We start from the raw sequence: 26,357 nt of genomic DNA on the forward strand, positions 1-26,357 counted from the left end.
TATTTATCTTAAAAGGAAATTTCTTAATGTTGAAAAATGCTAAAGGGTTCCCCTCTTTTGCCATTTAGGTAATTGAGAGCAATTATTTGCTATTTTATTGAGAATAGAAAGTAGAATGGTTTATATAGTAAAGTCATTTCTCAGTGCCCACTAATTACCCCCATCACGCAAATTTCACTTCTTTTTTTCTTTTCCATTATAGTTTATTGCAAGGTATTGACTGGAGTTCCCTGTGTTGTCTGTCTCATATATGGTAGTTTGTATCAGCCAGTCCCAGGCGCCTCATGTGTCCCCACCGCATTCCCCTTTGGTGACCATAGTTTATTTTCTGTGTCTGTGAGTCCATTTGTTTTGTAAATAAGTTCGTTTGTGTCATATTTTAGGCTCATATACGTGATATCGTATGATATTTGTCTTTCTCTGCCTGACTTCCTTCACCATTAGTATGATAATCTCTGGGTTCATCCATGTTGCTGCAAATGGCATTATTTCATTCTTTTTTATGGCTGAGTAATATTCCATTATCTATATACCACATCTTCCTTATCCATTCATCTGTTGATGGACATTTAAATTTAAGTTGCTTCCGGGACTTCCCTGGCAGTCCAGTGGTTAAGACTCTGCGCTTCCAATGCAGGGGGCGCAGGTTCAGTCCCTGGTCAGGGAACTAAGATCCCACAAGCTGTGTGGTGCAGCCAAAAAAAAAGTATGATATCCTTTATCTTTCCTTAGAACACTGGAACCTATTGGAAGAACTCTACCTTAGATCATTTAAAGTTATCTAGTTATAGGGTTAATCTTATTCTGAGGACCTGCCATTTCATTTCTACATACTTTTTCATTTCTACATACATACGTGTGTATCATATATAAAAGTATGGACATTTTTGTTAGATAGCCAGAGTCTGTTATCACACTTTATAAAAATAAACAGTAATTCTTTTTATCATCTAATAACCATCATAATCAGATTATCCTGACTGGGCCAAGAATATATTTTTACAGTCCGTTTGTTTTGAATACGGATCAAAATAAGATCTTCACATTATTATATTTGTTACATGTCTTTGTAGTTCCCCTGCTGTTTTTACCACTGCTGTTGCTTTGTGGCAGAAACCAATTACTATGTAGCATGTCCTGTATTCTAGATTTGTCTCTTTACTTCTTGTGATGTCATTGTTTACATTCAGGTTTAACTTTTTTACGGGAAGAGATAAGAATACTTGATAGATATTTGTGAGTACTCTATATTGGATCATTCGAGAGCTGTACAATATCTGGTCCTACTTTGCGTTATGGTAAGATTTATTAAGGGCTCAGGTGGTGATAGCCTGATCCTCCCCTCCCCAATCGTAAAGTTTTCTATTAGTCTTTCATCTAATTCATTAATGATTGATACGTAACATCACCTTTTCATTGGGCATGGTTCTCAAATTTTAGTGTACATTAGAATCACTTAGAGAGTTTGTTAAAAACACCAATTGCTTGGCCCCATCCCCAGAATTTCTAATACAGTAGGTTTGGGGCATAGCCTGAGAATTTACTTTTCTAGTGCAATTTATAAAAAACCCAATTCCCTAGTGATCCTGCTGGTACAGGGCCATACTTTGGAAATCACTGTAATTAGGAGTTTGAAAACAGCGATTTCTCAGTTTCTAGTATTTCTTCTCCATTTATTAGCTAGAATCATTCTGTAAGGGACTGTTCTTTTTAACAAGGGCTGTTTAGGTATCCTGAAATAGTTTGTATGGGAAAGTTATGAATACATGGATTTTCATATAATTTTATATATTCATTGTATTTCAGTCAATTATTTTCTTTTTGCTGCTCCCATTGTCCCATCTTTGATCGATGGTAATCCCTTCAGGTTGGCTCCCGTGTCCTTTGGGTACTACTCATTTGTCTCTGATAGCTTCCTTTCTGCTACAAATTTGATGTCTCAGGCTAATCTTCTTCTGACTCTAGACCTGGATCAGTAATCCTCCAAGCAACCCTCATTCTCTTTGCTGGGAAATAGTATTTAGAAACCATTTTCTGGTCATTGGATATATTCATTGCTATTGAGTTAATAATATCTGTCTTTGAACAAATTACCACAAAGCTTAGCTGCCTAAAACAACAAACATATATTATTTCACTTAGTTTCTGAGGGTCAGGAATCCAGGAGCTACTTAGCTAGGTGGTTCTGCCTTAGAGTCTCTTAAGAAGTTGCAGACAAGATGTTGGCTAGAGCAGTGGTTATCTGAACTGGGGCTGGTGGATCTGCTTCCAGACTCAGAGCTGTTGGCAGGATAGTTCTGGTTATAACATGACAGCTGGCTTCTCCCACAGTGAGTATTCAGAGAGAAACTGACCTAAATGGAAGCTACAGTTTGTTTAACAATCTAACCTTGGAAGTGACGTATCTTAACTTCTGTCATTTGCTATATAGATCAAGCAGAGCGAATCTGGTGCTTGTGGGAGGGGACTGCATAAGGGTGTGAATACCAGGTGGCGGGATCATTGGGGGCCATCTTAGAGGCTGGCTTATTTACATTTTCCTATAATGTGTATTAGATGTTTCCAAACTATTTGTTGTCTAACTTCTGGACTACAGAATAAAATATAAGATTTCTTTAGTATCTATTTCACTAAGAATTCTTTAAGTGCCAATTTTCAGAGTCAGGAGTTGCTACCCTTGTTACTTCCAAAATACCATTTTCTATAGTCACTGAGTTATGTCAGCAGTTTGACACATAGGTAGGTTAATCTGATTGAGTTTGTTATCATTTGTAAGGATAGTTTTTTAAATTAATCTTATTTTTTATGTGTGAAATATATATTTTCAAAGTGGAAATTACATAAAAAGATTATTCAGGGCTTCCCTGGTGGTGCAGTGGTTGGGAGTCCGCCTGCTGATGCAGGGGACGCGGGTTCGTGCCCTGGTCCGGGAAGATCCCACGTGCCACGGAGCGGCTGGGCCCGTGCGCCACAACTGCTGAGCCTGCACTCTAGAGCCTGTGTTTGCAACAAGAGAAGCCACCACAATGAGAAGGCCGTGCACCACAACGAAGAGTAGCCCCCGCTCACTGCAACTAGAGAAAGCCAGCACGCAGCAACTAGGACCCAATGCAGCCAAAAATAAATAAAATAAAATAAATTTATTTTTTAAAAAAACACATTTTTTCATTTTCACCAAGAACTTTATTGGAACAACATATTCACCATTTTGTTCCACTGCCTTCTGCCATTTTTCAGGCAACTTCATAATTCCAACTTCCCAAAACTTACTACCTTTTTGAGCAAAGAACTGTACCAGGTGCCTTTTACAGTCTTTGAGGGAATTAAAATTTTTTTCCATTAAGAGAACTTTGTAAAAACCGAAATAAATGGACGTCCGAAGGTGCAATGTCTGATGAATACAACAGATAAATCAGAACTTCCCAGCCGAGCTGAAACAGTTTTTGCCTGGTCATCAAAGAAACATGTGGTCTTGCGTTATCCTGATGGAAGATTACACTTTTTCTGTTGACTAATTCCAGATGCTTTTCGTCGAGTGCTGCTTTCAGTTGGTCTAATTGAGAGTAGTACTTGTTGGAATTAATCGTTTAGTTTTCCAGAAGGAGCTCATAATAGAGGACTCTCTTCCAATCCCATCATTTACACAACATCACCTTCTTTGGATGAAGACTGGCCTTTGTTGTAGTTGGTGGTGGTTCATTTTGTTTGCCCAGCGATCTCTTCCATTCCACATTATTGTACAGTATCTCCTTTTCATCGCCCGTCACAATTTGTTTTAAAAGCAGAACGTTTTCATTACGTTCAAGTAGAGAATAGCATGCAGAAATACAGTCCAGGAGGGTTTTTTTCACCTAACCTGTATGGAACCCAAGCATCAAAGCGATTCACATAACCAAGCTGGTGCAAATGATTTTCATCACTTGATGTGGACATTTTGAGTGTATCGGCTATCTCCCACATGGTAGAATGTTGATTGTTCTCAATTAATGTCTCGATTTGATCACTATCAACCTCAACTGATGTATCCGACCATGGAGCATCATCCAGCACAAAACTTCGCAAATCACTTTTGACACGTTCAATTGGTCATAGCACCTTTTCCGTACACTACAGAAATCTTTTTTTTTGCATTTCATTTGCATTTTTACCTTTCTTGAAGTAATAAAGCATAGTATGCTGAAAATGTTGCTTTTTTCTTCCATCTTCAATATTAAAATGACTACACAAAAATTCACCAATTTTGATAAGTTTTTTTAAAAATGCACGCTGGTGTGACAGCTGCCACAATACAATCTAACAAAATTGTTTCGAGTGAAGTTATAGACAGCTAAGCACTACTAGAGCCATTGTATAGAACAAAACCAAACAAACTTTTTGGCCAATCCAATACTTTCATTGATTTTTCTCTTTATCATTTCCTTTCTTTGTTTTCTTTGAATTTAATTTTCTGTTCCTTTTCTAGTTTCTTAAGGCAGTTGCTTAGATCATTGATTTTAAAACTTTCTTTATTAGCATAGAAGATTTAAAGCTATACATTTCTAATCATTGCTTTAGCTACATCCCTAAAACTTGATGTGTTTTATTTTCATATTTCATTCAGAATATTTTCTGTCTTATGATTTCTTCTTTGACCAGTGGGTTATGTAGTAGTGTTTTGTTTTGTTTTGTTTTTTAACATCTTTATTGGAGTATAATTGTTTTACATTGTTCTGTTAGTTGCTGCTGTATAACAAAGTGAATCAGCTATATGTATACATATATCCTCATAGCCCCTCCCTCTTGCGTCTCCCTCCCACCCTCCCTATCCCACCCCTCTAGGTGGTCACAAAGCACCGAGCTGATCTCCCTGTGCTATGTGGCTGCTTCCCACTAGCTATCTATTTTACATTTGGTAGTGTATATATGTCAGTCCCACTCTCTCACTTCATCCCAGCTTACCCTTCCCCCTCCCCGTGTCCTTAAGTCCACTCTCTACGTTTGTGTCTTTATTACTGTCCTGCCCTTAGTTTCATCAGCACCTTTTTTTTTTTTTTAGATTCCATATATATGTGTTAGCGTACGGTATTTGTTTTTCTCTTTCTGACTTACTTCACTCTGTATGACAGACTCTAGGTCCATCCACCTCACTACAGATAACTCAGTTTCATTTCTTTTTATGGCTGAGTAATATTCCATTGTATATATGTGCCATATCTTCTTTATCCATTCATCTGTTGATGGACACTTAGGTTGCTTCCATGTCCTGGCTATTGTAAATAGTGCTGCAGTGAACATTGTGGTACATGACTCTTTTTGAATTATGGTTTTCCTCAGGCTATATGCCCAGTAGTGGGATTGCTGGGTCACATGGTAGTTCTATTTTTAGTTTTTTAAGGAACCTCCATACTGTTCTCCATAGTGGCTGTATCAATTTACATTCCCATCAACAGTGCAAGAGGGTTCCCTTTTCTCCACACCCTCTCCAGCATTTATTGTTTGTAGATTTTTTGATGATGGCCATTCTGACTGGTGTGATGGCCATTCTGACTGGTGATACCTCATTGTAGTTTTGATTTGCATTTCTCTAATGATTAGTGATGTTTAGCATCCTTTCACATGTTTGTTGGAAATCTGTGTATCTTCTTTGGAGAAATGTCTTCTGCCCATGTTTGGATTGGGTTGTTTGTCTTTTTGATATTGAGCTGCATGAGTTGCTTATATATTTTGGAGATTAATCCTTTGTCAGTTGTTTCTTTTGCAAATATTTTCTCCCTTTCTGAGGGTTGTCTTTTCATCTTGTTTATGGTTTCCTTTGCTGTGCAAAAGCTTTTAAGTTTCATTACATCCCATTTGGTTTTTTTTGTTTTTATTTCCATTTCTCTAGGAGGTGGGTCACTAAGGATCTTGCTATGATTTATGTCATAGAGTGTTCTGCCTATATTTTCCTCTAAGAGTTTTATAGTGTCTGGCCTTACATTTAGGTCTTTAATCCAGTTTGAGTTTATTTTTGTGTATGGTGTTAGGGAGTGTTCTAATTTCATTCTTTTACATGTAGCTGTCCAGTTTTCCCAGCACCACTTATTGAAGAGACTGTCTTTTCTCCATTGTATATTCTTGCCTCCTTTATCAAAGATAAGGTGACCATATGTGCATGAGTTTATCTCTGGGCTTTCTATCCTGTTCCATTGATCTATATTTCTGTTTTTGTGCCAGTACCATATTGTCTTGATTACTGTAGCTTTGTAGTATAGTCTGAAGTCAGGGAGTCTGATTCCACCAGCTCTGTTTTTTTTCCCTCAACACTGCTTTGGCTATTTGTGGTCTTTTGTGTCTCCATATAAATTTTAAGATTTTTTGTTCTAGTTCTGTAAAAAAACGCCACTGGTAATTTGATAGAGATTGCATTGAATCTGTAGATTGCTTTGGATAGTATTGTCATTTTCACAATATTGATTCTTCCAATCCAAGAACATGGTATATCTCTCCATCTGTTTGTGTCATCTTTGATTTCTTTCATCAGTGTCTTATAGTTTTCTGCATACCGGTCTTTTGTCTCCATAGGAATGTTTATTCCTAGGTATTTTATTTTTTGTTGCAATGCTAAATGGAATTGTTTCCTTAATTTCTTGTTCAGATTTTTTGTCGTTAGTGTATAGGAATGGAAGAGATTTCTGTGCATTAATTTTGTATCCTGCTACTTTACCAGATTCATTGATTAGCTCTGGTAGTTTTCTGGTAGCATCTTTAGGATTCTCTATGTATAGTATCATGTCATCTGCAAACAGTGACAGTTTTACTTCTCCTTTTCCGGTTTGGATTCTTTTTATTTCTTTTTCTTCTCTGATTGCTGTGGCTAAAACTTCCAAAACTATGTCGAATAACAGTGGCAACCTTGTCTTGTTCCTGATCTTAGTGGAAATGGTTTCAGTTTTTCACCATTGAGAACAATGTTGGCTGTGGGTTTGTCATATATGGCCTTTATTATGTTGTGGTAGTAGTGTGTTTTTAATTTCCAAATATTTGGGTATTTCTGTTTTTTATTTTTCATTCCATTATGATCAGAGAACAGACTGATATGAAATGCCATTTTCATCATATATTAAGTGTCCATGTGTAGTTAAATCTATATCTGGATTTTCTGTTCCATTCTGTTAAACTGTCTATCTGTTAAGACTACTTTCCGATCCATCCACTCCCAACATTGATTTTTTCCCCCCCTCAGGTTTTCTTGACTTTTTTCTTTCTTGTTTATTTTTCCATATGAACTTGATATTCAGGTTGACTACTAAAAAAATAAAATCAGTTGGCATTTAAGAACATTTTTATTACTGAAAATTTCAAACATATACAAGTAAGCAGTTAGACTAGTACAATTATGTAAAAGTACTCATCAGTCAGCTTTAATAGTTAGAAACTCATGGCCAGGACTTCCCTGGTGGCGCAGTGGTTAAGAATCCGCCTGCCAATGCAGGGGACACAGGTTCGAGCCCTGGTCCAGGAAGATCCCACATGCTGTGGAGCAACTAAGCCTGTGCACCAGAACTACTGAGCCTGCGCTCTAGAGCCCAGGAGCCACAACTACTGAGCCTGTGTGTTGCAACTGCTGAAGCCCATGAGCCTAGAGCCCGTGCTCTGCAACAAGAGAAGCCACCGCAGTGAGAGGCCTGCTCACCACAACGAAGTGTAGCCCCTCCTTGCTGCAACCACAGAATGGCCACGTGCAGCAATGAAGACCCAATGTAGCCAAAAAGAAAATAAATAAATAAATTTATTTAAAAAAAAAAAAACTCATGGCCAGTTTGTTTCATTTACAGGACCTCTCTCCTCTCAGATTGTTTTGAAGCATGTCCCGGATACACCATTTTATTTGTAAATACTTTATCTTAAAATTCTTAAAGATAAGGGGTCTTTTAAAAACAAACATAAAACATTACTATATCGTTACCACACCAAAAAGACTTAACAGTAATTCCCTTTTATCCTCAAATTTCTGTGGCTATTTTTAAAGTATATATTTTTTTACGGTTAATTTGTTCCAGTTAGGATCCAAATGAGATTTACAAATTACATTTGTGTATCATGTTTAAGTCATTTTTTTTAATTGTTTTATGTTGTGGTAAATTTTTATTATGACGGTTTTAAAGACATGTTTTGTTCATTCATACCCTCACAGAGTTATGGACTCTTTTTTTAAACCATAGTTAAAATACAATTTTTCACACCTAAAAAAAATAGCAGTTATTTCTTCCTATCAAATGTGTAGAGCACAAGTTTTTCTTACTGTCTTATGAATTTTTCTTAATAGTTGGCTTGTTGAGCCACAGTCCAGAATCCACACTTTTCATTTGATTGGTTTCTCTCTCTTAATGTTAACTCTCTTATAGGTTTCTTCTTAGTTTTTTCCGTTTCTATCTTATTTAAATCTAATTTATTTTGTCCTGTATTCTTTCCCACCATCTGAATTTCATGGATTGTGTCCCTGTGATATTGTTTAAAGTGTTCCTCTGTCCCCTGTAATCCTTGTGAACTGATTGTAGATAAGAAAGATTAGTTTGTATTTTTTAAAACTTAACCTGGAATGTTTCATAGATGATGTGTGTACTTTTATTAGGAGTCAGTGTCTTACCTCTGTCTTTTTTTTTTTTTTCCTGGATAGTAGGAGTAACTTGGCTGCCTTATCTATCCAGGATAACGTTTCATACCAGCTCTTCTCTGTTTGTTTTGGCAGCACTGACAATCACTGTCTAGCGCTAGATTCATTATTTCACTAAGGATTGCAAAACGGCATTCTCATTCTGTCATCTCTTTTTCAATTATCAGCTGGACTATTTCTATAAAGAAAAACTTTACCTTGTCAAACTATTTGGTTACCATGAGGTACAGTTTGTGATAGAAAGGCAGCTAAACTGCCCATCATTTCAAGGCAGTTCTCAAAATAATGAGTTGGTTTTCTATTATCCCTAAAGGTTGACCAGTGAGGGTTTGTTGTTGTTGTTCTATTAGAATGAACTCCTGGGTTTTAATATTCAGTTTGCCAATTGGGATTTTCATTAGAACTACATTAAATTTATAAATATATAATTTAGAAATTAACTTAGAGGAGAATTGCTATCTTTATATTGTCTTCCTATCCATGAACAAATGATGCCTTTCTGCTTGTTTAAATCTGCTTCTCTACCTTCAGTAGTTGTTTTGTTTGTTTCTTTCTTTTTTTAATTTAATTGTTTTTATTTTTGGCTGTGTTGGGTCTTCATTGCTGTGCACGGGCTTTTTCTAGTTGCAGCAAGCAGGGGCTACTCTTCATTGTGGTGCACAGGCTTCTCATTGTTGTGGCTTCTCTTATTGTGGAGCACAGGCTCTAGGCACATGGGCTTCAGTAGTTGTGGCACGTGGGCTCTGTAGTTGTGGCGCACGGGCTTACTTGCTCCGCGGCATGTGGGATCTTCCCGGGCCAGGGCTTGAACCCGTGTTCCCTGCATTGGCAAGCAGATTCTTAACCACTGCACCACCAGGGAAGCCCCTTCAGTAGTATTTTTAAGTTTCTCTTAAAAGTTTTATGTGTTTCTTCAGTTTTTGCCTTAGGTATTTTCTTTTTTTATTGTTAATGTAGAGTGGGTTCATCTTTTCCATTGCATCTTCTATGTATATGAAGGCTATTTGCCGTCTTTATGTTAATCTTATATCCTGCTGCTTTACTCTTCAAATAACAGGGAAAATTAAGGACTTGCTTCTGAAATGCAGCCATAGATCATATAAGGCATATCTTTCCTTCATGATAGTAGTGCCTTTTTGCACAAAACCACCTCTTTGTCTTCTTGGTACATAATGCAGCATTACCATTTTTGCGTCCTGTGAGAAAAATTTAGTTGTATTTGAAAATATGCTGAAGTCAGGAACATTTTGGGACAGATATTCTTTGTGTGGGGGGTTAGACTAGGGGTGGGGTCTGTGCATTATAGGATGTTTATTAGCATCCCTGGCCTCTACCCATTAGATGCTAGTAGTATCCTCCCCTTCTCTAATTGTGACAACCAAAAATGTCTCCTAGATGTTGCCAAATGCCCCTTGAAAGGCAAAATTGCTCCCAGTTGAAAACCATTGATGTAAAGAAATGGCTGAAGTATGGCCAGTCTAAACTGTGGTTTAAGATTAAGATAGATTCAGTTTGGGTGGGTCGGGGGTAATACAACCATAAAACCAGGTATATCGCTGTATATTTTATCTTTTAAGGTTTTGTTCAAGCATTGTTTGTTTTGTTTTGTTTAATTTTTAGTTTTTGGCTGTGTTGTGTCTTCGTTACTGCGCGCAGGCTTCTTATTGTGGTGGTTTCTCTTGTTGCGGAGCATGGGCTCTAGGTGTGCAGGCTTCAGTAGCTGCAGCACGTGGGTTCAGTAGTTGCGGCTCGCAGGCCCTAGAGCACAGGCTCAGTAGTTGTGGCGCACAGGCTTAGTTGCTCCGCGGCATGTGGGAATCTTCCTGGACCAGGGCTTGAACGTGTGTCCCCTGCATTGGCAGGCGAATTCTTAACTACTGAGCCCCCAGGGAAGTCCCAAGCATTGTTTTTATAACTAGAATTTTTTATTTTTAAAAATCAGTAACTTGACTGGCTTTTTGAAAAAAAAATTTAATATGTGAGGGTTGTAAAGTATGAAAAGAAATAGTGATAGTAAGTTAAGCTTATTTAGCTTAATTAGACAAACTTTCATGTGATAAAAATGATATTTGAGTTTTGGGTGGCTTTTCTTTACTAGAAGGGTGTGCTTTTTCAATATGTGGGAATCTCAAGATTAAATTCAGAACAATATTACCTAATTGGTTTTTTCTGTTTTCAAGTTTGCTTTTCTGACTAGATAACACAGTGTGTAACTAGCTCTCCTAAGTATCAGCAGCAGTCATTAAATTTTTAGCAAAACCTTCAAATATTTTTTTAAAAAAGACAAATTCTGTCTCTACATTAGCAGTTACCTGTGTAGTCAGTTTTGATGATTTTGTGAACATACGAAGTTACAACATTTTTTGTGTCTTGCTGTAAGCAGTGGTTCACAACTTCTTCCCTCAAGTGGCTTGGTTAACATAGCACCATAAACCCATCACAGACAACAGTCAGTGCTGTAATAAACATGTGAGGAAAAGGTACACAGAGCATGCAGCTAGCGCTTTTGTGGGCGATTGGGAAAGACGATACAGAGGAGATGACAGTTGAGCTAAATTGTTAACTAGAGCTTTAATGGAGCAGATTACAGGCAGAAATTTGTGTGGAGTAATACAAGACAAAGAGTAATGTTTTAAAAGAGCTATTACAATTTTTTAAAAGCGCTACATGGTAGTGTGTGATGCTATGTTTGAAAAAGCAAGAGTTCGGTGGTAAGAAATTTAGAAAGATGGAGTTAAGTGTTGGGTCTGTTTTGGCTTTTTTGTTGTACTTTTGTTTTCCTTTGAATAAAATCCAGTGCCCTTCTCTAGCAATGGCATAATTCAGTGTCTCAAACAGGGTGTATATGAGAAGTATGAGGGAAATGTTGTTTCATAGTGCTGTAAGAGTCTTGTAATTACAGGGACTTGATGAAGTCTGGGGGTCATCACAGAGTATCTCTCTGAGAGTGTTGCTTTCAAGCTGACACTTGATGGACAAGTAAAAGTTTTCCAACCTGGCAGTAGGGGATTGGGGTTTGAGGCTGAGGAATAGCATATATGATAGGAAAACAGCCCATAGTGGCTGAAGGGGGATGGGTGTGGTATAACATGGCATTGGAGAGGTAGGCTTTGACCCAATCATGCAGAGCCTTATGGACCATGTTCGTATATTTTATGCTAATAAGGAGCTGCTGTGTTCTAATATTACGTCGTTTTTTCCTGCAGTACCAAATATGCCCCAACAACGGCAAGACCAACATCATCAGAGTACCATGATGCACCCAGCCTCAGCAGCAGGCCCACCAATTGTGGCCACCCCACCAGCTTATTCCACACAGTATGTTGCCTATAGTCCTCAGCAGTTTCCAAATCAGCCTCTTGTTCAGCATGTGCCACATTATCAGTCTCAGGTAAGCCTGATATGACCTAATAACTCTTTTAATTGTTGTTCCATTGAAGTAACTTTTAGTATGGTAAAGGGGTTTTTCCTTTATATTTTGTGCTATGCGTTAACGGTGGGGTAGGCAGCTAAGGATTTGGGGGTCCTTTTTAACCTAATAGAAAGTTGCTGATCAGTGTAAGTGTTTCAAAGGCTAAATCCTTTCTAGCCAAATAAGGATTTAGGAGTGGTTTCTGGAAACCTGGAAACCATGGAATTAAGACATAACTAAAATCTACTTGACTATATCTGGTACTTTAATGTTTTTTTCTTTATTTTTTGTTTGAACACAGCATCCTCATGTCTATAGTCCTGTAATACAGGGTAATGCTAGAATGATGGCACCACCAACACATGCCCAGCCTGGTTTAGTATCTTCTTCAGCAACTCAATACGGGGCTCATGAGCAGACGCATGCGATGTATGGTAGGAAGCAGTTTGTTTGTCTTTTTCAATGTGTGTGACTATTCTTACTGTGTTTTTAAGCTCTGAAAAGATGCTCTGTTTAAGAATAACTCTGCCTTTTATGACATTGAGGGTCAAGAATCTAAAGAAAAGATGAATCCATTTCTCTCTCCGACCTGCTCTATAAGTCTTGGCAAATCATTTCTACTTTGAAATTTCTCTCTGTTCCATTGTCTCTCTTTAACTAAAATGTAATAATGTGTGTAAAAGCATCTTTTGTGGAGAAAGGTATCTTTCTCCTCTTCCTCATCAGTAACATCATTTGGTATACCCTTCCTAAGGCATGCAAGAAAGTTTTACCGTAATGAAAGCAAGAAAACATTCTGCTTCACTCCTTACTCTGGGGGTCACTGACATTGCATATTTTATTGCTATTTGTTACAATGCTACTATGTTTCTGCATCATGCTGTATTTCAGGTGGTTGGAATTGTGTAATATTAGATCTGCTTTTGACAGATTCATACTTTAAATGAGTATACAGTGATAAAATGAAAAGTATTCTATATAAAATTAAACGATATATCTGAGTAATAAGCTAAAATTACCATCTTAGTTTTGTGGCTGGAGAACTTTGTGTAAGTCAGCTTTGCAACTGTCTAAAGTAATAATATTGTTTTCAATGTTAGAATTTAAAATAAGATTTCCACTTATATTTTGTAATATAGAATTAATGGGTCGTCCCGTATTATGTTTTTCAAAATGCACCTTTAATTAGTACCAGTTTTATTAAGATCTAAATTTTGTTTTGAACTTTTCTGAGAACTCCTGTACTGTCATTTAGGTTTTCCCATTGGCATTTCAGTTTTTTGGAGAGGGAGAGAAATTTAAGTTTATTCATACAATTGAAAAGTGAACCACTATGAAAATGAAATTAATATTACATGTAACTACAAGGACGTGTCATTTTTTAAACCTCTTTCAACTTTTTGAGTGACTAATAAGAATATAAAGGCTTTCATTTTTTTTTAACTTTAGATAACAGTTTATAACATTTTGTAGGTTTATAGGAATATAGGACTCAGGCAGCAACAATCATTCTTGTCACCGGGAACCCACTGCTAATGTTTTCTTTCTGGAGGCATGCTCCTTTACCACTGGTTCACAAATGAGAGGAATTTTACATGATTAAAGGCTTTTTTTTTTAATAAAATACTTGTCAGATCTTAATTTTCCGCACTTAAAATTTTCTCTTGTTGACTGTGCTCTTTAAATTAAAATGATGTGATTGCTCCAATTTTGAAAAACATTTCTTTCAAGAAGCCCATCTATAATTTAATTGAAAGATTGACATACTGATTTGGCTTATGATTTTGGTTGTGATCTCCTATCATTGGCTTGTCTTTAGTTGTCTTAACCAGGAATAAGTATGTGTGAAAAGGCACCACTGATTTATCACACTAACTTTTATGCAATTTGTATACATTGCAATAATTTTCCAGTTTGCTAAAGTCTTAGGTGACACAGTTTATTATGATTGTTTATTGTACATATTATACATTTCTGAATACATCTTGACGTAACAAATGGAAAAAACATTTCTTTCTTCCCATTTTCTGGGATACTCCCCTTGGAATAAGATCTGAAACTTGAGCTAAAATTTCCATTGCTTTTTTGTGTGCCCACACCTTTGAGACATTGTAGTAATACTGTGATGTCAAGCAGAATCTTTCTCCTCAGTGTATATTCACTCACTACCAACATCTGACTTTGTCTGCTGATTGGATGTTTATTGGTTTGAAACAGCCAGTACAGTAAATACTGTATTTGAGGCACTAATGGTTTTTATAACTACCTTCCCAGAATATTTCCATTTGAAAAGCAGTTGATCTTGGACCCTGAAGTCCATTCAAGTGTGGGTAAATAGTAAATATTGCAAAGAAACAAAATACTAGACCTAATGTCCAGTGAAATCTGGAATGAATTAGTCATCAAAGCTAGTTCTTTGATACCAGGAGAAAGTTGCTCAACCAAATCTGAATTACTCTCCTGCAGTTTACACAGATTGCATTATATTTCATTGATGTGTGTTGATGAGGGCAGCTAGGGGCAAAGCTGTAGATTTGGTATGATTGTTGCTGGTTCTGTTTTGGATACTTCATACCCTAAAGAGAACACTGGGAAATGAATTGGTTTGTTCTTTACCACAATAAGCCATAATTTAATCTGCTTTAGCAAGTTCATTAATTCTTCAATAATTTATTTCAGTTATTTTAGATCTTCCAAATACAATTATGCTGAATATAGACAAATTTTAAATACGTTATTTTAAACTGTAAGACAAAACTTGCATAGAAATGCTAATTTTATTTTCATTTCCCTTGAACAGTTTATATTTTATATTCCAAAAGGAACCAAATAGTTTGAGTATGAATTATATTTATTCTTAAGCTACATTCTATCTAGATTTTTTTTAACTTTTAATGCAAACAAAAGAATATGCACCCAGATGTTAATGACAATTATATGTCACCTTTTTGTCATTCATTAATTGTTATGGTCATAGCAAAAACCTTTGCGAATAGAAATGACTACAAGATGAAAGGCTGGTTATTGTTTTTTAATTTTTTGGTGTATTTAATATAAATATGCTAATAGATCACTGAACATTTAAATTATTAGGAGATACATTCTAAGAATTGTTGACCTTGTACTCTTTCTAGATATCTTAGGAAGGACTTTGATCACAAACTTCATCTCTTTGACCTTAACTTTAACTTCACTTTCATCATTGCCTCTGCCCTCTTCCTCCTAATAAGTTACTCTTTGTTTCCTTAACATCTGGTCTTATAATTCATCTCATTTTGTTTCATTCATCTAACTTTGTTTTCCCTTTTAGAAACAGTAATAATGAAGTTTTCTCTATTCAGAAAGAGTTAAATCCAGAATCCTTTTTTTGCTTTATTTTCGGTAGTTTAATGCGGATAAATTCGAAAATACAGTAGGCAAAAAGATTTAAAATGCACCTATTAATCTTCTCCCTTACAATCACCAGTTAACATTTTGGTGCATATCCTTACAAGTGTACTCACACACACACACACGCACACACCTTTATGTAGACAGTTTAATAAGAAATGATATTGTACCCTTGTTTAATATTACTGTTTCTGAATTTTTGGATCCATTACCAGATGCCTAGTAAACATCTTACAGAATAAGGTGTAAGGTGACATTTCTATTAATGATTTGCAAAATTGGATTAGTCTTTTAAATTAAACTTGGTAAATATTATTTTGTTTTGGTACATTATTTATATCAAGGTGTTCAGTGGAATGCAATGTTGGTCTTTTTATTAGATAATAACTTTATTCCTTTCATTTAACTAAGTGAGCATGTGGTACTTGACAACCCAATACAGAAGAAAAGTGTCTTTTGCTTCAGCCCTATCTTATTTAATTTTGTAGTGATGTTTAAAGTGCTTGTCATCTCTTGTAAAATAAGAAAAATGAGTTATGCATGAATACAAAAAGAAATTACTAAATATGTCAACCTTTCCAGAAAATTAGGAAAATGCACACCTTAAAAGGCTAATTAACCTTTCTATTTCCCAAATTCAGCATGTCCCAAATTACCATACAACAAGGAGACAAGCCCTTCTTTCTACTTTGCCAGTGAGTTGGGTTTTTTATACTAATTTTAATTGAACAGTAAAACACTTTTTAAAGAATACATGTTAAGGGAGTAGACTTGTTGAGCAATCTTTTCCTTGTGCCAGACAAAATCATTTAAAAAATATATATATATATATGAAAATAATTCAGAGTTTTTAAAAAGGAAATATAACCCAGCTTAAGAAAGCTGGAGTTAATTTAAAAATTGAGTTGTTTCAGAAATTAATTTTTGCATACCAAGCAAACATGTGACTGTTTTGGAAATGCCTAATACTCTCCTTGTTCAGAGAAACTTTCCCTGAACAGACGTTTTTAAAACAAAGCGCAAAGCAAGCCACAAGCTTAAAACATTAGGGTTTTTTTTAGTATCCTGGTAAGAAAACATTTATCCTTACAAGGATTTTTAATTGAATAGGGTTGAAATACTAGGGGAGGAACGTTTCTGTATTTTCAGTCTTTGCATGACTACAGGTTTATGATATTCAGGTAGCAGACACCTCATGGATGTCTTGAGTTTAAGCAGGAAAGCATGACCTAGCAGCTACTAGAGATTGTCTTTGGCAACACCAGCCCCCTCTCACCACCAGCGGAAGGGTAAATGATTGCTCCTAAATGGAGAAAGTCTGAGCAGGGATTGCTTTTGGAAATGAACTTGTAAGGTTTGTTTTCTCTATTTGTAGGGAAATTTTAAAATAAGGCTTATTCATGGGCTTTTGGTATTTGGATGGGAAAGTCACTAACTTGCAGGAATCCTTTAGAAATGTATGACAGTATAATATATGTCGCTTTATGTGAAATACTATATTCTAGGGGATATTAAGGATTAAAATTTTGTTAGAGACTAAATTTTAAATTACTGTAGAATGACTGAATGTCTGAATATACTAGATGCCAAATTTTAAAAAGCATTTAGAAAACATTTTGACTTAAATTTTCATTAATTGTGCCTTGACTTGGTATCCAAAAATAAGTGCGTACATACTATTTATTTGGTGCTAGGAAATGTTAACAAATTTAATCCTTTAATAGATGCTCTTTAAAAAGGAGTCTTGCTGTATATATAACTGTTAAAGGGAAACTATGTATGTGGTATAGTATATAAAAGACTGTCAGTAATTCTATTATGTACTCAGTTTGAGGTCTCAAATGTAGTTATCCTCACCATCTTACTGTCTCTGTTAGTAGTTTTGGAGTCAGTTTCCTGGTAAGTAGCTAAAAGGTCCTTAATCATCACACCTAAGCATTAACTGCCTTAGCACAACTTTCCCTAAAAGAGAATATCAGTACTTTTAAAAGAAACTAACAGTGGGGCTGCTATTTGTAATTTAATTTGCTGTTTCATACCCCACCCCCACCCCCTTCTAAGCATTTTGTCCTGGTTTGTTTGGTCTAGTTGCCTTTTATTCCCCTTTTAAAGAGTTTTCAATGTTCCTTTACTTCCTTTTTTCTGAATTTAACATCAGATTTAAAAGTTGGAAGATTTTGTTTTGTTTCATTTTTAAAGTTTTGCTGTGCTGGTGTTCTCTCATGTCTTGTGCATCCAAGGTCAAAAATGACAAAACCTAGTTATTAAATTAGGTTTAATTTAATAACTTCTATATTAAATTAAATGTACATCTCTATGGACATTGGCTTCAGTAAGATCATGGCTTAGGAAATGATTTTTGGATTGTGGTTAGTGTTTCGAGGATTTGACAAATCACATAATTAGAGTTTTAAACATTTATATCGAGGAACACAGTGAGCGGGAAACTTCTGGACTGGGTCTGGCCCCAAAAATAGTTATTTCTTTGATTAGCTTGAAGTAATCCAGATTTCATGAAGGCAACTTAGGTTTTATAAATAGAAGTTTAACTGATGGATAGCTAAATCAGAATTTTGAAGAAAAATCACTTTATTTTTAACCTCTCTGGAATCTTTTAGCTAATGAGCATGTATAATAAAAACAGTTAAATGATAGGCTTAGGTCAGGAAAGCCCAGAATTTACTGCCTTTCACTCTCCACTTCTCCCTTTCCCTAATTCTCTTAGATTTTTCCCCTCATTTACTCTATCTTGGTTCCTTTCTCTTATCTCTCTCTCCCCCCTCCCCTCTTCCAGCCTTCCCCCCTGCCCCGCAGCCTTTTAATTTCCCTCTTATCCTACTTGTCTTTGTCTCCTTCTTAACTGGCCTTTCAAGGAACCAAAGTATATTTTTGTTGTTTTTACTATTAAAGTGTATAAGTTCCACATTTTCCCCAATTAGCTACTCAGTTTTCATATTTGAAGGGGGAAAAGAATTCCTGGGTAAGGTACTTGCTTTAGCAAACATCTTTAAGCAAGATGATGAACAAAGGAAGATATTTCTAATCAAACATCCTCACATTTTATTTGTAGCCTATGATGTATGTTTACATCTGCTTAATTTTTCTTATAATGCATTGCAGTTTATTGGTGTTTAGATAGGGAAAGGGTGTTTTTTTTAAACAAAAGCCCATGTAGATGCATTCAGCTTGGATTACTTGAAGTATTTATGCTATGAATGCAAATGACATATAGATTAGAATACTCTATCTTATAACCTTTCAGTATTGGTAAACTATCACAGAGATGCCTTTTTTAAATACATAGTAAAAAATACTTCCATCTTTAATTCTCTCCAAGTAATTTCAAGATTTTAACATTTTTCTAATTGATGAATAAATTATGGAACTTCATGGGTGTAATTCTCTTTGTGATGGCCATGCTTTTTTATGTATGAATATTAATAAAATAGCACCCAGCTAGAGTTGATTATTGTTACTTTTTATTTCCTTAATACTTTGCTTAAAAGGTAATTAAAAATGAAATTTAAAACTTTTGGTACAAAAGTTTCTTGAATAAATAAGGTTAAATAAATAGAAACTCTGAGATTCTGTACTCTATGAAACCTCATAAATAGAATTTGGATTCGGGAATTGCTTTCCCCCAGACAGATTAGAATTGTTACAAATGAAACATTTAAGAATTTATAGTAGGGAGGATTTTAATGCAAGTGGTTTGAAAATAAGGGAGCATGAATGACTCTAGATATCACTATTCAATAAAACTTTCTGTGCTGAAGGAAATGTGCTACAAATAATGATGTCCAGTCAGTAGCCACTAGCTACATGTAGCTGTTCTAATTATTTAAAAATAAATTTGAAAAATAAGTGTAAGATTTTTACAAGAACAAGGGTTCAAGATTTATCTCAAGTCTTTTAGACAGTGCCCAGACAGTTTTGGGGGTCAGAAGCTTAACTTAATGAATATGATGGTGAAGAATGGCCTTTTAAAAAACCAATGAATTAGAAAAACGACAATGACTACTTTCGTAGATTCATGGGACTGTGAAACTCAAGAAAGCTGTTAGCACATTATTTTTCCCATGTCCCAGAAAACTGTCACTGACTTCTTGAAAAACACCCAAAGAATACGTTGCCAGTTTTCCTTGTTAATATGTTCCAGTGTATGTTAACTGTTATAGCTAGGGGATTTTCCCAGTGTATAAAGAAAAATGCTTTGTTTAATCTAATCTGGGAGTTAACTTAGTATAGATGCCCACTGTGGTGTTGGCAGTGGATGCACAGGTGATCCTAGCACTGCTCTTTGCCTCACCCTTCTCTCTTTAAAGGATACATATACAGTTGAGGAGATAACCAGTTGGGCTGGAATGTTGGTCCTTGGCCCTACAATGTCAAGCATTATAGAATTGTTTCATGTGCCTAACCCTCTGCATAACATTTACATTGGACTCATCCAGAGTCATCTATGCTGGCAACTCTCAGCAGCCAGCCTATTAGACTGCTGTTGTTAGGGTACCTGATCCCAAAGCAGTGCTTGCTTCTCCCCATCAGCCCCCTATATGTAACACCATATGAAGAATGTGAAGAACTCTTCTGGAATTGACACATTGACTTCCAAGAGGAGATACATCTTGAGAACATTGTCCTCAGCTCATTGCCACATCATGGTTAGATTTGTATCAGTGTGCTATCAGTAGTCACTGGAAGCAATGAACCCATCTTGTGCTTTTGATTCTCAAGTTGCTGTTTGGGGATGACATGAACAAATGAATTTATACCTCATCTCCCTGTTTTGTGCCAAGGTATGGTCTGTGCTGAGATTCACAAAGAATTGGCTTTGGGTTCTTAGCTTTAATGAACACACTTTTACTTAAACTAGCTCATCGTATTTCCTTTGAGGTTACTCTAGCTAGTAAAATTCTTTTTAAAGGCTAGGATGCTTTGAAGGGAATTCGTTTTTCTACATAGTTTAGGTAATCCCATTTACTAGATTTTATAAAGCAAAGGTGACAGATCTTGAGCAGGGAGGCCTAGAGAATGAACTGAGTGGCAGAGTGGCTTCTGTGATCAGCTGAGAGAGATTGTGGTCATTTGGCCCTGAAGATAGAGCCCTGACCTTGCCACACACCTTATCCAGCCCCTTACTACAGCCCTGATATAGTCTGTGCCCACGGGACACTGCATCAGATCCAGGACAGTAGCATGGTGAGGTTAGCCAGATGATGGCCTTGAGCTAAATGTGTGTGTGTGAGAGACAGAGAGACAGGTCGCAGACGGGGGATTGTTTGAATTGTTTCTGTCTATGCTTTTAAGTTGCCTTTTCAGGAAACCTAGTGACTGTTTTAGAAGTAAATTTAATTAGATTTTGATATAATGTGTACAGCTATGTTATATGAATAAAATGCTAGCCTGACTGTTAAGCAGTAACTTCCCATTTATTTTTTTAAGAAGTGGGTGGTTTAAATGGAGTCAAATACAGAGATTGGTTAGGCATTGAGCATCAAGAAGACTGTGGATGAGCTGAAAGTTGATGAGGCATAGAGGAGCGATTAAGAGCATGACACCTGTCAATTATACACATTTCTTTTCCTTTCACTTTAGTTTCCACTGGCTCCCTTGCTCAGCAGTATGCGCACCCTAATGCTACCTTGCACCCTCATACTCCACATCCTCAGCCTTCTGCCACCCCCACTGGACAGCAGCAAAGCCAACATGGTGGAAGCCATCCTGCACCCAGTCCTGTTCAGGTAAGGAGGAACTGAGAGGCCTTCACCAGAACTGCTTCATCGTTCTATTTATTGAGTGTTTTCTTCAGTGCCAGGCAAGATGCTAGGTACCACGTGATCAAAACACCGAGCAGCCCTGCCTCATGGAGCCAGTGTACAGCTCTGCAGGCTGTGCCCCCAGGTTTAAATCACCTTAAGGTACATATTGAGAATAAGGTGATGGGGTAAGTTCTGGAAACTTAACCAATATTGAAAAATCTAACATAAAGCAAGAAATTGGCTTGGAACTTTTTAAAAATCTCATTTCTAATGTTTACATGATGAGGGTGTTTGGTTTTTTTCCTATTAGCTTCTTTAATCATGTTTGTTAAGGAGGCACTTAAGGAGCTCTTTGACATCTGTCAGGCCCCTGGAGCAGTAGTCCTGTTTTACCACTGCTGGTTGAGGGCTTGTAGGCTGAGAATCAGGCTTGCAGCCCAGACAGGAATGTTTGTGAACAGGAGGCACCCCCACCCCAGCCCTGCTCCTACTCCCTGTGTATTCTCTGATACCTGCCATTGCCCCTCATCTTAGATAGGCCCAGAGGGAGCCTGTTGTCATATGCAAAACTCAGCTTTGTGTGTGACCCTTAAACTGCTCTTCCTTAAAGAAAATTTTCTCAATTCTTTCCTGTTACTTTGCAGCACCATCAGCATCAGGCCGCCCAGGCTCTCCACCTGGCCAGTCCGCAGCAGCAGTCAGCCATTTACCATGCGGGGCTTGCACCAACCCCACCTTCCATGACACCTGCCTCCAATACACAGTCGCCACAGAATAGTTTTCCAACAGCACAACAGACCGTCTTTACGATTCATCCTTCTCATGTTCAGCCGGCTTATACCAATCCACCCCACATGGCCCATGTACCTCAGGTAAACCCGCTTTAGCCAACTTTCTGTGAAGACCAAGTAGGAAATGAAGGTTGTCAGATAAGCAGCAAAGAGCCAGCTGCTCTTCGAGCCAGGAACCCCTGTGTGTGATGCCATTTGCTTGTCTCCTTTTTTCCACTCAAATACATGTGATCTGGCCCTAAATGAATGTTTGTGTGGTTTTGTAATGGGATCAGTGCAGTTGCTGATTGGTCAGTCTTTTAACGTTTCCCAACTGAGACCTTAAAAATATCTTTGACTCTGGAATGCAACCTAATTCTTTCCTTGCTGTATCTGCTTTGCTATGTTTATATAGCTTCATTGCTATATATACGTATACATACGTATATTCCCCCCCAACACAGACACACACACAGACACACACACATACACACGAGTCTGGCAAGGAGGATGGGATTTCACAAATTCTCAACTCTGAGGTGACTACACTGGGCCTGACCACTTGAATGTTAGTCACATGAGTTCCTAAGAAATATCTGTACTTGTTTTCCCTGGCTGTTCCTACATCCGCTTTGACCATATGTTGTACTTCTTGAAAGGGCTTGGCCTTGTACATTCGTGCAGTGTAACTTGAAGCTGGAAGCACCCAGGTGTTCCCATTTTTCTTAAAGAGCAGCCCTGGAAGCCCTTTGGAGCTCACCTCTAGCAAAAGCTTCTAAGGGTTGAAAGGTGTGGTTGCTTTCTGCATCAGCTACTGACAAAAGTCCAATGCAATCCAGGGCCAATTTGGATTGTCTTAATGAGAAGGAGCTGCACCGAAGTTGAGCTCCAACACTGTCCTTTTAGGCCCTCCCTAGAGCTGTTAAGGGTGAATTGGCTGTATTTGTTGTCTCTTTTTGCTGCTTTCATAACAGAACTCTTCTGGGTCTGTTAGCCTGCCTCACTGAACTCTGTTTCATGTCAAGCAGTGCACCACTGAGGCTCTGGCGTGGTGGGGCTGGAGATGGTGCTCAGTTGGAGCTAACTCTCAGAGGCGACCTTGTAACTAGCGTTCCACAGCTCTGGGAAGTTCGGGCATTCTCCCCAGCAAACGTGTAGGTTCTGTAGTGTGGCGCACTGCAGTGGATGATTTGCTTTTGATGGTGGGGAGGGGAGCCGGTTTGGTCAGGTGTGGGGCAGCATGGTTTGGCTGAACCAGGAGCTTCATGAGACCAGGGGGCCTGTAGATGTCTAGTAGAGGCTGGTGGCTAAGTAGGTATGTGAATTTACATGTAAGTTGGGGTTCTTAAAACCTCACTTTTGTGCTTTTGTGCTGAAAGAGCAACAAGGTTAATATTTGCAGGGAAGCCCAGATATGCCCTGGGTCCCTTTGAATATGTAAGAATCAAAACAGCATTTCATTCAAGGCTTATCCTGGTCTAGAACAGTGCACAGCATGGGAGGCAGGAAACGAGAGCTCTTCCTGGCTCTGCCAATTCCCTGCAGAGCTGCGATCCAGCTATTTGGGCTGACTAAAACCTTTCCAACTTGACAGTGAGACCAGGTTGAACTCATTATCACCTGGTACAGAGAGACACTGGCCTGGACCAGATAATTTTAGATTACCCCTTCCCACCTCACTGGAGCCATTCAACTGCAACTCCTGCTGCTGCTGCTCTATCAGCGGATCTTTCAGCAGAGCAAAGGGGCCTGAGAGGCTTTTCTTACTGCCTTGACTCATTGTTCACTGAGGTGTGCTGGTGAGCAGGCAAGAAGCAGAGGGGGAAAGGCAAAGAGAACCTAGAACAAAGTTAACAGTCCCTGCTTATAATGTAATAATCTGCTTTCTTACTTGAAAGAGATGTTATCTGTAAAACTAATTCAGGCCCCACATGGAAGCCAGAGTCTAAAGCATCATTGCAGGTAGCCTCCTATTAATTTGAGAAAGCTGCGCTTGGATCAGGGATCTTTGTGAAGACCTTGCCCCATACATAGAATCCAGTCCTCAGAAATGTTGAAGGCTAGGACACTGCAGCCCTGACTTTTACCCAGGCTCGCTGGGTGCCTGCTCCCTCAGCCTTGCAGGATCTGCCAGAGGGTGAAGCATGTCTATAGGTCAACTGATGGATCCACTAGGGAATGTCCCCAGAGGAAAGAAAGGGCCCTGAGGGCCCACTGTTGCCCTTTCCTGAGAGCCCCAACCCAGTGAAAGGGACACAGTTGACATGTTGTTTAAGCTGGAGATGTTGCCTGTATGCGTAAAAGAGCTCTCTGTTTCAGGCTCATGTACAGTCAGGAATGGTTCCTTCTCATCCAACTGCCCATGCGCCAATGATGCTAATGACGACACAGCCACCCGGCGGTCCCCAGGCCGCCCTCGCTCAAAGTGCACTACAGCCCATTCCAGTCTCGACAACAGCGCATTTCCCCTATATGACGCACCCTTCAGGTGAGGCGTGTGTGTGCAGGGGCCGCCGGGCACCCCAAAGCATTCTGCTCGCACAGGTCGAATGGCAGGCCGGGCCAGCGCTTCAAGCCCCGCATCTGAGAACTAGCAAGACCCGTCAGAGTGTACACAGTAGGGACTGTGATGATCAGTTCAGTGTCAGGGCCTGAGGCTTCCGGGAGCCTAGTGTGTGTGTGTTCTGATGGTATACAGGATTTGGCTTGATGAGAAGCAGCAGCAGCATTCTGTGTAGCTGATGCATGCTTAGGACTCAGTTGGCCTTCCTTGTTATGATAGGTTGGACAGGGCAGTGTTTTCCTTCCTGAGTCCCAACAGTCTGACATGTGGGGGGTTACTACCATGGCAGAGTTTGATTGTAGCTCTGGAGACTACCACTGATGAGATAAGTGCTGTGTATGGATTGGTTTCGAGTACAGTATTAGCTCCAGTCTATGCCCTGACAGGTAGAGAATGCCCCGTGATTGTGCTCTAATACTTGATGGTGGCCATGGCGATATTTCACAGTCTAACCTGTTATTCTGAAAGCAATATTGGTGCTTGGCTATTATTTGGGGAGGGGATATGTTAAGGCCTTTTTTGTACCCCATGAGCAACAACTCTTCTGGGAGTTTTATCTGAAATGGTTTTATGTCTGACTGGTTTGTTTCTACCCACCCACCTACCTTCTCCCCCTTTTGGTACAGATGCGGGGGGGTGGGAAGGGTAAAGAGTGAATTAAATTTTGAGTCTTGTTCAGGTAGCACAAGGATAGCTTTACAGACATGTGCTGCAGAGACACTAGGCTAATGTGCGGTGTTGCCAGTTTTCTGTTTAAATATTCACTTTTCTTTTTTACAGTACAAGCCCACCACCAACAGCAGTTGTAAGGCTGCCCTGGAGGAACCGAAAGGCCAAATTCCCTCCTCCCTTCTACTGCTTCTACCAACTGGAAGCACAGAAAACTAGAATTTCATTTATTTTGTTTTTAAAAAATATATGTTGATTTCTTGTAACATCCAATAGGAATGCTAACAGTTCACTTGCAGTGGAAGATATTTGGACCGAGTAGAGGCATTTAGGAACTTGTGGGCTGTTCCATAATTCCATACGCTGTTTCCAAGTCCCGCAAGTACCCCAGCTCTGCTTGCTGAAACTGGAAGTTATTTATTTTTTAATGACCCTTGAAAGTCATGAACACATCAGCTAGCAAAAGAAGTAACAAGAGTGATTCTTGCTGCTATTACTGCTTTAAAAAAAAAAAAAAATCAAGACTTGGAACGCCCTTTTACTAAACTTGACAAAGGTTCAGTAAATTCTTACCGTCAAACTGACGGATTATTATTTATAAATCAAGTTTGATGAAGTAATCACTGTCTACAGTGGTTCAAGTTTTAAGTTAAGGGAAAAACTTTTACTTTGTAGATAATATAAAATAAAAACTTTAAAAAAATCAAAAAATAAAAAAAGTTTTAAAAACTGATATCAAGTTAATGTGTGTTTGTATGAGCTATTTCCATTGTAGGATACTGAATATCAGGGCAGGAGGGCTGACTCTGCTGTCTTAATACCTCGAAGGTTAGCTGTCAAATGACTTTTCTTCTTCACCTTTAGTTCTGGTTCAAGGTATCTCTAGAAAAAGACAAGACTGAGAGATGTTCTCTTTGGTGGCTAGAGGTCTGCTTCAGAAGGAGGAAGGCTGGCCAGAGTTGGGCAGTGCCGAAAGTCCACATCCTCACCCTGACGCTGATTCTGTAAGCTTCCTTTTTAATATCTCCTGAACCCAAATGAGTTAGTCAGAAGTTGTCCTGATTCAGGCATCTGTCTGTTTTACCAGTAGGGGGCAGGAGACACACACACACCTGTAATAAAGAAATCCAGAGGGCTGAAAAGGTGCAGCGATGTACAA

General features: G+C 38.2%; 1 protein-coding gene across 27 annotated transcripts in view; it reads left to right on the top strand.

The window, feature by feature from the left end:
- ATXN2 (ataxin 2) overlaps positions 1-26,357 on the top strand; it is a 127,508-nt gene that overhangs the window by 92,859 nt on the left and 8,292 nt on the right. For 16 of the 27 annotated variants that reach the window (XR_011376680.1, XR_011376679.1, XR_009566552.2 and 13 more), the window contains exons 19-24: positions 11,839-12,023; positions 12,346-12,478; positions 16,076-16,129; positions 21,033-21,178; positions 21,841-22,068; positions 26,063-26,202. Coding sequence is in view for 15 of the 27 variants with exons in the window: in XM_060311239.2 (XP_060167222.1) it covers positions 11,839-12,023; positions 12,346-12,478; positions 16,076-16,129; positions 21,033-21,178; positions 21,841-22,068; positions 26,063-26,202 (886 nt within the window). In the remaining 12 variants the exon portion in view is untranslated. The other 11 variants (XM_060311234.2, XM_030860333.3, XM_030860344.3 and 8 more) reach the window with 6 other exon arrangements.

The sequence above is a fragment of the Globicephala melas genome, chromosome 13 (assembly GCF_963455315.2).
Source record: "Globicephala melas chromosome 13, mGloMel1.2, whole genome shotgun sequence".
NCBI classification, from domain to species: Eukaryota; Metazoa; Chordata; class Mammalia; order Artiodactyla; family Delphinidae; genus Globicephala; species Globicephala melas.